The following is a 12848-nucleotide window of genomic DNA, read 5'->3' on the forward strand; positions in this document are numbered from 1 at the left end:
ACGATCTGTAACCTCGCAAACACATGAATTGTTTTTCCCCACGTGGTACACACAAGGACAGCAGCCTTTTTGCAGAGGAATTTTACATTTCAAATTGTGGTAATATCTTTTGCATCATCTTGGGACTTTTAACTCAGCAACATTTTTTTTTTGCACAGTTCCATTTGATAAATCTGTGACTAGCACCAGAGAGGCAGAAACAGCTATGACAAGTATAAAACATTTTTAATATTATGCGGTCTTAATATTTATGTACGTATCCCCTTTCCTACTTTCTTCTGTGCTCCCACTTAGAAAAAAGCATGCTGGAAGGGGAAGTGTAGGACTGGTGATTAAAGAAAAGAACTGGAAGTTTTGGTTTTAGCTGTTCCTTCAGAAGCGGGCTGCACAGAAAGTAAGGCAAGTTCAGTCTATAAACACAGCAAGGACTAACCCGCGGCTTTATACTTGGCCTGCACAATAGCAACACAGATGAATGAAAGTTCAATACTCTGTGCTTCTCAGCCCGTTTAGAAACCATTTCCTTTAGTGGTCAGACCTAGAAGTTTGAAAGCTGCTGCAGACAGGATATCTGAATATTTTAAACCACAGACATTTATCAGCATGTTTTGTTTTGGTAGAAGACTACTTTCCATGACAAAACTAGAACTGAAAAATGTGGCAATTTCAATCCAGGTACAACCTTGCAAGAACTAAGAATAGAGTTTCGGGGATTCTGCCTGCCTCCACAAAGACTCATAATAGTAATAAAATACAGCAAGTATGATAGTGGCTGAAAGAGGTTGCCAGAACTCTTCCTCAAGATCAACTGCACAGCCCAATGGTAGCGATAAGGAGGGTTCAGCAAACTTTGTTCTGGAGGGGGGGAGCTCAGAACAGTGCTGCTTGCTTCATTAGACCCTCTAAGTCCTTTTCTCTCTTTACTGGGTTTTACACTTTGGTACAGATTTCTATGTTGTTTTTTTTTTATTTTTTTTTTTTTCTTATGTTATCTGTGGTTTCTCATGTGATAACAGTCAAAGAAATACTTGGTTTCAGCTCTTTGTTTTATTAATAAAGTCTTTGTCCTTCTAATAACCTGATTCTCTGTTGTCATAACATTCAAAAAATATGGTATAATGACATAGGTGTGTACTTTGAGGTCATACTATTAACAACTATGTTTAAAATCTGTAGAAAGGTAAGCTCTGTAGTGGATTTCCGCTATGTTATTATGCAAATTTATTCTCATTATTGTCCACTTCGCCACTCTTAGTTTCCCAGTGTACAATGATGCTCAAAATCCATGCACACTGAGCTTTATCTACCTCTGCACTAGGGTATTTTTGCCATCAGTTTTTATAGCACCAACTTCAGTGGCAGCTGACTGCGTAATTCAATCACAAAGCGAGAAGTGAGGACATAACCTGCCTGCAGTTTCTAGAGCTGCCCCCATACAAATGGCTATTGGCCTTATTAAATGTGAGCTAAAAGGGAGCTGCTTCAAAGGCAGGTTTTAGAAATAATTTCAGAAAATATTTCAAGCAGGTCAAATTCTATTTCCAATAAAATTTACTTAAAAGATACTGTGGTTTACAGTGTTCATTGATCAGCAAGTAGGAAATGTTCAGTGGCAAAAAGCAGAAAATACACTGAAATCACAACTGAGTCATGGACTACAGTTTTCAGGCAAGATGTTGTATAATGGTCTCATTGTAAGGACTTCACAAATTAAATGTGCTTTATAACAGGTTGCACAGATGTTCTGTCTAGGGACTTCCACCCACCATTATATGTAGTATGAAAAATTAAATTAGTTGTAATATTACTAGCTTATCCAACAGTTTATCAACCAACAGCACATGATAATGCCCTAAGGTACCTTCAGTCTGGCTTTACAACTGCAAGTTACGATCTCAGAGCTGATCGTAAAGTTGGGAGGGCTCAGTTAAAAAGGAACTGGACAAGATGAGTCGGCTAATCTATCTTTGAACAGATCTAGTACAGTTTTAAGAGTATATGTATCTGCCTTTATACACAACTACAAGTTTTAGTTACTTTTAAAGACCTTTTAACTGATGTTTACAACTACAGTGTATTTGCTGTTTTGCTTTATATCTTCTGTGTTATAACACTGTGCTGTGGTATTTTAAATATAACAGCAAAATTGCTGCCAGTTATCATCTTCTAGTTATGTTATTAAGCCAATTAAACCATTTGAAATCAGAAGGTTAGCACAGTCAAGCATGGAAGAGGCTTCAGAATTGGCAGTGCCAAAGAAAATGGCTTTCAAGGTCTGATTTGAAAAACAAAGCCTATGCCATACATCAGGCTACAGTATTTTAGGAATAAATGAGGCCAGGTGGCCGACTGTACATCTTCATTTGTGCATATAATGTTGCTGGGCAAGAAGGTAAAACAGACCCAAGTTCCTCTACAGAAGCTTTAACCTTAATTATTCTTAACACTACTTCTCTTAATACCACTGCTTTAACCTCCTGAAATACTCTGCACAATCAGTTTCATAGAAGGAACATTCAATTAGTAAAAGCTGGGAAAAGACAGTTCCAGTAAATAGAAATTAATTTTCATAAGGAGCAATTACTGATTTTGTACATACAGCTCAGGCTACTTACCAGCTTCACACAGATAATGAAAGGTGGAGATGCGTCCCTGAAGTGACATATTGGAATTTTTGGTTTTGGTCTCTCCTGCAAGAAGAACAGCCAGAAGCTTATACATGGTTACAGAAGCATACATGGTTACTTGGTAGCTTAGTTTTAGGAGCTACTAAGCACTAAAAGCTGATTCTGAGACCTCACTTTATAGTCCATCTTGTCACATTATTTTCCTACTCATTTCAATACCCATTACTTTCTTACTACAACCTTTCAATACAACTGCTTTTTCTCCAAAGGAAGCTGTACACTATACCAGATCTATATTAAGAGCTTTGTGCTGTTCAAAGAAGATCTCACTCCTCTCTTACAGGTTATCTATCTTTTAGCCCTTTCCCCAAACAGTTCCCTCTTTGATCTGATTGCAAGTTATGCTCTTAAAATAGCTTACCACATTGAAATGTATATACATACACATTTACATATACATACATATAGATATTATTTTTGGATGGTTAATGTTCTGCCCCTTTAATGAGCTGAATCAGCTTACTGAGCTTACAGTGCCATCAGAGAAGCATCAGAAGAGGCACAAGGCAAAAAGCTGACACAAAAGCAAGATCTTTTTCTTTCAGTGGGAGCTGTTAAATGGCTTATGCCTAAGTAGGTCTTCCCCATGGATCCAAGCTGTAGAATTTTCTAAGGATTCACAACAGGTTGCAGTACAATCTCCTTTATGACTGATCAGGGCAGATGGCTATGTGTTGGGAAGACATGAGCGCAGGATCTGTAACAATTATGCTGACAGTATTACTGCAGCAGTAGTTAGTGAGTCAGTATTCCCGGTCAAAATTCTCAACTCGATTGCTTTCATGCAGCTGAAAGCACTCATTAGCTTCCCAGTATAGAATTTGACTTTACAATTACTCTAGTCTAATCAGAAGCTGCATCTGAGGAGATGCCCCTCCTTTCCCCCTGCCCTTCCAACAGGCCTACTCCCATCAGATACAAGGATCATGCAACCTCAGGGTAATTTGATTCACAAGATAACTTGCTGGAAAACTTCTTATTTCAGGGTTTCTTTTCTGCCAGATCAGCTAACTGAATCAACTTATCCTTTATCCACAAAATTGCTAGACCCAGTATAAACAAAGCAGTGGGAGAGTGTGGCTGAGGCCAGCGAGCAAAGTCAGACCACCCCTGCAGTCAGACTGGCCAAGCTACAACGTCAAATTGCACTCTCGGAAGACCACGCTCCCAGGACCTGACCCAATGCCCAGTGAAACAGAACCGTCTTTTCACCGACTTTTCTAGGGACTGAATCTGGATGAAACTTTACTCCAGATCTTGGAGCTAATTGCTACCACGAAATTAATACTGCAACAAGACAACTTTTTTTTTTTCTTCTATATGTTTTTTTTATTGCTATCTAAATATCATTCTTCTCCGCGGAATAAAAAACTTCTACAATTTTAGGCTACGAAGGAGCCTATCAGTTCATGTCTTATTCAGGTACAGTACGACTACAATATACAGATAGGTTACAATTAACCACTGAAACTTTATTTTAGTCATTAGACTTTAGTCCATCATGAGTCAAGTTCCACTCCCACCTAAAAGACAAACTGTCAGAGAAGGCCGTGCTTTACCCCATCATCAGAACCTTTTCAGAGGTTAGAGGTAAAGTCAAATTCTATACTGGGAAGCTAATGAGTGCTTTCAGCTGCATGAAAGCAATCGAGTTGAGAATTTTGACCGGGAATACTGACTCACTAACTACTGCTGCAGTAATATACACGTGTTCTTCTGAGCTGACTTCAGTTAACGTGATGTACACCTGCCTGTCTGCTTAGACCTGGAAGCTGACCTGTTTTGAAGAGACTTGCCATAATGCTTTTTATTAACATAATTTGTTAACAGTAGAACATGGAGATCTGTGAAATTGTATTCCTTCCTTCTATTTTTTTTGTCTTCAATAGGATAAGAAGTTTGCTTCAGTAACTCCTCTAACCCATGCCTACTTGTTCTTTCCTGTGGGGTCTAGAGGCATCTGTATAAAACATATTCCCAAATAATCACACTTCATGCTGGTTTAATATCTTATCTGAAACAACAGTACTCAGTGAGAGTTCTTCTGTCCCCCTGCCAGATGAGGCGGTGGTATTATTCCTGTGACGAACACAGGCAGGGGCTCTGGTTCCACAGCTCACACTCCAGTATGAATCCCCAACTATCTAGTCTCCTAGGCAGACAAAGCCTCCTCACCTCTAATTCCTAGTCAGAGCCCCCTTACCAAAATGAGTTATTACAATATTTAAAATTTGTGATATTCTTTCATCACATTTTTGAGAATGATTTCAGATCACAGTAATTAATGCAAAAGTACTTGTAACTAACCTCAGATTCTTCAAAAGTATAGAATCCTCTTGTTATTTTCTTTTCGTCAACATCACAAAATGCAGTTACCTGGCAAAAGAGAAGCAGAACACTTTCATACCATTCTTTGCTGCCAGCATTTATTTCGCCTGTAGCACATCCATGTATTGCTAAGGGCATGTGAATGAACACCACGAACAGAGCAACGCACCATGGTCCTCCAGTGGAGCTTAAAAATATATTAAGTCCTTTCCATGTATTCCTTAATGAGATACGCAGCGTCTGCAGTTGGCTATGAGCACATTATGGTTTTGTGAACATGAAAACAGGTGGCATAAGTTACTGTGCAAGAGAAAATATCTATGAGATCATTAACTTCATCCTCAGTGACATGCTGAGTAAATACAAACAAACAGAGACTGGTCTCCTCACTCACGTGGAGGAACACACGAGGAACAAACATTCCTCTTTCTGCCCAGTCCCAGCACGTAACCTCCATGGGATGCCTCCCGCACGGCAGTGCTGCTACGGATCCTCTGGTGATACCAGCCTCCATTCTAGGCCATAACACACCAAGTCTGGGAATTCCTACTTTACCCCTGGAACAGCAGAATTCTCTAAATGCGAATGGGTACTTCACACAGATACACTTAGATCACTGTCAACATCCTTAATCGTGAGCATGGTTTGGGAGTTTTTTCAACTGAAAATTTTGGCAAATTTCTTGCTTAAATAATTAATATAGTTGCTGCTGTGTTTTGGTTATTCTTACTGTAGCTATGGAAGCATTATTTATAGCCTTAGTTGCCAAATATTTCAGATTTTTTTAATTTTTGTTCCTCATAAATACGCAAGCATAGTAAATGCCTGCAATCCAAAATACAGTGTCCTCATTTTTGAACCATTAAGTTGTCAGTAACATTTCGGGAGGCTTTTTAAAATAAATGTAGTTAAGTTTTCCTCTGGCTAACACTGGATTTATTTCTATTGTCTATGCAGAACTTTTACACTGAAGCAGAACAGTTAAGGTATTTAAGGTCTTGCAGAAATCAATTGTTCTGGTGATAGCTGGAGTGCAGTTTTCCTATCTTTTTAATTGCTGCATTAAAAATTGATTAACAACACTTAACATTGAGAAAATTTGAAAAGCCCAACAGCTGTTTATTAATTTATTAAATTAGAGAAAGCTGCAAAAGGCTGGCTTGCTTTCAGTATCTACATACATCTCTCTCCTATTTTCCTCCTTTGATTACGATAATTTTTGTTTACCTAAAGTGACTTCGTTCTGTTTGAGCAGAGGGGAGCACTGACACAAGAGCATTAGTGTCACAATGCTGAACTTTTGCATTCCTCATTGGTATTTCACTCCCAACAGAGAGAACCATCTGTACAGCCCAGTGGCAAAGCTGAATAGGAACAAAACTGGGTTCCACGTGTCTTCAGTGTGGAAAACAGAGCTAAGGAGCAGAGAGTGGGCAAGAACAGTCCCTGGAACTACCAGGGAATACTCCCTTAGAGGTAGACATTCATACTTGGAAAGTACACTGCTTGAAAACAGGCACCACAAGAAATAAAGAAAGGAACATTAAGGAAATATTAAATTTTCACTTTGGGGCTATATGAGTAACTGAAGAAACGAAAGGGAATTCAGGGAAGGACCAGAAGTTCAGAGACATTGTACAAGGTCTCTGACTGATGCAGGCTGGGTTAGGCAGTAATAATCACAAACAACTCCTTCATGCACAAAGACAAAGAACTGAGATCTTTCTTATTTCTTTTTTTCCCCCTGTGCTTGGATCAATTAATACACTTCACATTCCTCATTCTGTTTTCCCTGACCACCATTACAGTTTATTGTAGTTGAAACATCAGATGGTATGGACTGTAGATGAGCAAGAACTGAGCATAATAAACTACATTCCAAGATTTCCTCTTCATGTCTTTTTTATATATACAAATATACACACATCTACATGTATAGAGATACTTAGGTATATGAAGGCCAGCAGGCGGAAAACCTGGTATAAAGAGGGTTACTTAGCTGGTTTGTTAGTTACACCTCTCAGTCCGTTAACCACCTTGACAATCCTCTAGTACTCTGCCAAACTCAGGTCCGCCAGTAATGTCTTACTGTCCTAGAAGCTGTCTGAACAAAATAATTCTGAACAAAACTTAGCAGTTCTAAAAGGATGTGCTTTCAGTGACAACTGAGCAAAGTTCAGGGTATAAATACTGTCTGATGATAATCTTCCAATAACTGAGCCTGTATTTTCAGCTGCTTACACACCTATAGGTCATTTAAAAAAGGAAAACAACTTTTGATAGAAGGTAAAGTGAAATGCTACCTACACTTTAATGTTAGCAACAGAATTCAGCTGTAAGATCTGTGCTGGAAAGTATTGCGCTCCACACCTTCAGGATGTTACTATACATTTAACATGAAACCTTCACTGGTAGGCAGATTTCTTCTTAGCATGAATGGTGCTAGAGAACCAAAACCAGATATTAATTGCAGTATTAATCTCATGCTGTGCCATCAGTCTACATGTGTAGAAAATTACGCACTCTGTCTTGGCATGCCAAGCACCCAGCCCCACACAATCCACCATACGAAACTCCTGCTGACAGCAACCGAGTGGAAAAAAGGCTCAGACAGGTAAGTCTGTGACAAACATCTCTTGGAAGACAGGGCTGACTCAAACCTTTTTTGGAGTTACTGCTAAGATATCTCCGCATATAATTTTCAATGGAACCAGCCAGCTTAAATCTGATATCTACAGTACTATAAAAACAGGTCAGACTTGAATGGGCAATTTTTCTGCCAGACTACACCATGTGGGTGGCCAAAATGCAAGACGACTTTTTTTCTGCCACACACTATTTATTTTCCAATTAAGGAAAATCTATGTCTGGAGATAAATACAGGACTTGCACATGGTTGTTTATCCAATAAGGAAAACTCAAGGCATCAGGCTTATACGAGCTATTTACGTTGAATTATTAGGCTTAGCCCAGAGTTGCCTATTTATTTTCTAGCATTACTGGGCTCCTATCTTGCATCTTTTATGAAGACCATCTATCCATACATGAGCTACTGTCTTGTAGGGAGGAAACTATGAATTAGAAAGCTATAAAGCAGTCTCAAGCTGTTTTCTTTTTCCTCCTCCTAGCAAAACAGCTCTTTTGCAATGCAGCTGACAATGTGACACCACTGAAGCTTGCCGAATCCTCAGATCACACTTCAGTTTTAAGGAAATACTCATGTTTACATACTTTTGCTTTAAACATCACTTTAATGACAATCTGTACAATTCCAAAACAACAACAAAAAAGCCTAGTATTTCTCAGCTGAAAACTGGAAGACAGTGCTATCTATGTTATACACAAGCTACATAATTACTGTAAGTAATTTTTATAAATATGGATCTCAACGTACATTAACGATGGAGTAAGGGAAAAGGAGAAATAGTTTTCTCCCTCATAAGAGAAAGTTTATATGGCCCAAAAGATAAGATATTTACTCAAATCCCTGCCACGGGAAGACACAGTTGAGGAAGATAAAAGCCCGTCTCTGGCTGGTTCTTTTTAATAAACACAGCAGCTGTGTGCAGGGACACACAGGCTTGGACTATCAGACCTCCCCATGGTAAAGGGAGATTAGTGGGCAGGACATTAATCCTACTCCAAATGTACAACCTAACAAGTCTTGATGATCCTTAAGGGTCCCTTCCAACTCAGGATATTCTATGATTCTATGATTCTAAGAGTGGGCTTAGAGTGTGACTGTAATTAGCTAGCTGTTTGAGCTGTGTTACTATCATACAAGATTTAATTGTTTCACACTTGGTTTGTTTACTGCCCTGTCGTCTACTGAAGGAATGTTTCCTTAAAATTCCCATTGCATTCAGATTTTTTTAATGGAAAAACTGAAAGATTTTAATCAGCCTAATAACGTCCTCTTATGATAAATGATCTTCATAGGATTTTACTCCCACATCTTATTTTTTACCTGTGATACGCCTTTAAGTCTATACTGATCATTTACAGAGAGCAAGGAAACCTAATCACAGCAAATTCTGCAGACGTGTCACAGCTGTAGGTGGCAGGGTACGAGAGGCAAGTTTTACAAGGGAGAGTGAGCATCTTAGTAGACCATGTTAGAAACACTGGACAACTCTCTTGATACATGGTCATTTGCACATAGTATCTTCTCCTTCCTGACTGCATCAGATTGTCTCATAAAATTTATCTATAAAGAAGACAGTCTGAAAGCTCTCTAGCAAATCTTATCTGAGCAGATCTTCCCTACTGCACTCTCTTCATGTCTCCTACTGCTCACTCAGTCTTTCTTGCATTTTAAACTTCTAATGACCCTCCCAATTCTACTATTTATAATTCTTTCATTCATACTTGTGTAAAGCCTCGGAAGTGCATTAATATACATTTCTGCAACAGTTAAATCAATTTTGGCCATTCATGTCAAAACAAAGTACTGGAAAGCATTATAATGTAAGTTTAAATAGATACAACTAATGACAAACAGAACAAGGGACACGCAGAGCCTGGAACATCTTCAGTATGCCACAAGGGGAACCACAAAGCTAGCAAGCAGCTCTCAGACACTGAGTGATTTTTAGTATCAGGGGGCTGATATGCACCGAAGCTGTGTATCTCTTTAAATTACAAGCATGCATTTCATGAATCAATTTAAAAACACTACACCATCAAAAATAGTGTTATCTTCTGTCTTTACACATGTACCTACCAAAGTTACTGAAGAGAATATTCATGCCGGACTCCAACATGCAAAATTAGCCTCCAAGTATGTACAAAATTTCCCTTACTATAGACAACATACAACTGCCTTTAGACAGTTGCGTGGGAACTACTTGCAAGTCTCTAATTTCTCTGGGACAGATAACTTAGTAATAGCATCAGGTTTTTACGTATGCATGCCTCACAATCCACACTGACAAAAGAGGAAGTCCAAAAAATGCACCTTCAAGCATGGAAGCAGCAGAAAGATTTCCCTGCCATATTTCAGCATGAGGAATTCTCTGTAGTCCAAAATGACAATCAAGGCTGCATTTTAGGGTGCCTTATATCTAGACTAAACTGAGACTTTTAAATTTCATTTCTCCCCTTTTCTTCTGAGAGCTCTCTAAACTGGCTTTTACACTGTCAATCTATTTTTTGCTCCACAGTAAAGGTGAGTGTGATATTCTTCCCTTGATTTGTTTCTTTGCTTTTGTATGTTCCCACTTCCGTCCCTCATACTGCCATTCATATTCTTCAGTCAAAATGTTACCCAACTTAAACATTTAGTGTTTTGTGGGTTAGCATCAAGTACGTGGCTTAGTGGTGTTGCTCTGGATAAACTAGAAAAAGGTAAAGAGAAACTAACATGCAACAATACAGATGGTTTTAAATGGTTAATGAGCTAGGAAAAAGGGCGAACAAAACACTTTCTTGAAGCTTTCAAGTTTGCCACTGGCACATGGGGTTGTCATAGAGAAACTTCATGGGCTGGATGTGTACTAGTACTGTTTCCATGCCACTAATTAGCTGATGCTTATTTTGCCCTTTTCCCCTCCTTTTCTGTTAGCTACTTGAGCACTATTTTCAGCTATCGGAAATGACACAAAATGTTAATGCTGAAGTTCTCCTTTTAGCTAAAGTTTGATGGAGAATAAAAGAGCAGACAAGACAGCTCAGAAACCCTTCAGGCATATGTAGCATCCCAAAAACATTTGGTTTCCATCTTCAGCTGCAAATTATAGACAAGACGGATGTGTTTTAAACAAAAAAAGGTCTGTTCGACTTCAGTCTTGCAGAAATGCTAATACTGAACCACTGTCAACTGTGTGAATCAAGAAGGGGACAGCCAGGAAACAGAATTTCCCTAAGAATACTGAGATCCTGGTAATTAATTCATAAAAAAACCGCTAGTAGTTGAGTAATTTTTTTTCCCTGTTTTAGTGTTTAGCAAAAATACTGAGTGCTGGATATTAGCCTGAACTCTTCGGAGACAAAGCACTATTTTACTATTCACCATACAGATGTCTAAAGGAAGAGACAGAATACAACTTAGGTGTCCTTTTCTTTTCTGACATAGTCATAATTCAAATTCAGACTGTTTTCCAAACAGACTGAAGTAATAATTTGTTAGTGAGTATGAACAAACAAAGACTGCTGCTTCCCAGAATTACCAAAATTTTGTTTTCTTAGAAACAATGTTGTCCAGCATGCAACATGTTCATATTTTTCAAACAGCCCACAAAAACCCAGTCAGAATAAGAAATATAATTGCTTTGTTTACGGGAATGTAAAAATACTAGAAATGTATGCTCTCTTTGTTTTATTTTTTTAGGAATATGTGTCCCACACTTTACATAGGTACTTACTGACAATTTAGGAAAAAATCCTACATTCCCAGTGAAATCAGTCTTGTGATCTTCTAATGAGATCCTGAATCTCAGTAAAAGGATGTAGTAACAGTGAAACAGAGCAAAAGTGAAATTTTCAAGAGTCTAAACTGGCTTAAAGTATAAAACCAACTGAAATGAAATAGGACACCTTGTCATGTCACTACACTCCCTGACAAAGAGGCCTTCCCCAGCCTCCTTGTAGCCCCCTTTAGGTACTAGAAGGCTACTATAAGGTCTCCCTAGAACCTTTAACCCCAGCTTTCTCAGCTTTTCTTCACAGGAGAGGTGTTCCAGCCCTCTGAGCATCCTCATGGCCTTCCTCTGGCCCTGCTCCAGCAGGTCCCTGTCCTTGTGCTGGGGGACCCAGAGCTGAATGCAGGGCTCCAGATGAGGTCTCAGAAGGGTGGAGTAGAGGGGGAAAATCACCTCCCTCCACCTGCTGGCTAGGTTTTGGAACTCTTTCATTCTCATAATTAACAGAGTATCTGAAAGATTAAATCTTGTTTTTAAATCTTTTAAGATTTAAATCTTTAAAGGTTGTGACAGGGCAAGTATGTCATTGTTTTTTTTAGGGCTGGAAAGGATGAAGCAACAACTATTTACCAGCTTTACTCATACAGGATTTTAAACTTGGCAAGAGTTGAGGATTAGTCCCAAAACACCTGAAGGATTTTTGAGAAAAAGCATAACATGGAGTTTAACTAACCTCTTTCTACTGATATTAATTTAAAATAAAAACTTCTATGAATGAATTACCTGCTGCAAATTTATGAATTTATCTCCTGAAACTGCAGCAGCATAATTCTTTGATTAGCATTTGAAGAAGTGAGATATTGGAATGTCTTTATACAGTCTTCTGCCAGTGACTTACTATGAAACCTCAGGGTATCATTTAAGCTTTACTTCTGTCTGAGGTGTGTAGGCTTGGGATCTTGCTTTCATAGAAGTTAGGAAGTTACAATGGCGATATTGTAAGGAGCCTGAACAACAACATAAAACAAATTAAAAGTGTTTTCATCACTACAGACAACACTCATTCCATCAGAAGTTAGCTATCCAAAGGACAGAACCCTAATCTCCTTGAGGATGATTTGAGTCACTTTCTGAAGCTATTTATCTTTGTTGATTGTCAAGAAAGCCTTTGAATACTTCAGAAAACATGCCAGACTTACTGCATAGAGTTTAATTACTCTATACAAGGGTCAGGCCATGACTACATTTAAGCGGCAGTTTTTTGCAGTACATTGACAAAATGAGTCATATTTGGCATGTGTAACTGCAACTGGCACGTAAGCTTGCTAAACGCGTCTGGTGTAATATCCAGTAATTAATGAGTTAATGTTCAATGCAATATTACAATATCAAACTAAAGCATTCTGGAGTATGTGTAATTATAACCTTGACAGAAGCAAAATAGTATCATGGCCTGCAACATTGCCAAAGCAAA

The 12848-nt window shown here is 38.5% G+C and overlaps 1 protein-coding gene across 3 annotated transcripts in view; it reads right to left on the minus strand.

The window, feature by feature from the left end:
- Positions 1-12848, minus strand: part of B3GNTL1 (UDP-GlcNAc:betaGal beta-1,3-N-acetylglucosaminyltransferase like 1) — a 123807-nt gene that overhangs the window by 4816 nt on the left and 106143 nt on the right. For all 3 annotated transcript variants that reach the window (XM_032199681.1, XM_032199680.1, XM_032199682.1), the window contains 2 exons: positions 4995-5063; positions 2616-2690 (listed from right to left, as the gene is read on the minus strand). In XM_032199681.1, the coding sequence (XP_032055572.1) occupies positions 2616-2690; positions 4995-5063 (144 nt within the window). The remainder of the gene's footprint in view (positions 1-2615; positions 2691-4994; positions 5064-12848) is intronic.

The sequence above is a fragment of the Aythya fuligula genome, chromosome 18 (assembly GCF_009819795.1).
Source record: "Aythya fuligula isolate bAytFul2 chromosome 18, bAytFul2.pri, whole genome shotgun sequence".
In the NCBI taxonomy this organism is placed as follows: domain Eukaryota; kingdom Metazoa; phylum Chordata; class Aves; order Anseriformes; family Anatidae; genus Aythya; species Aythya fuligula.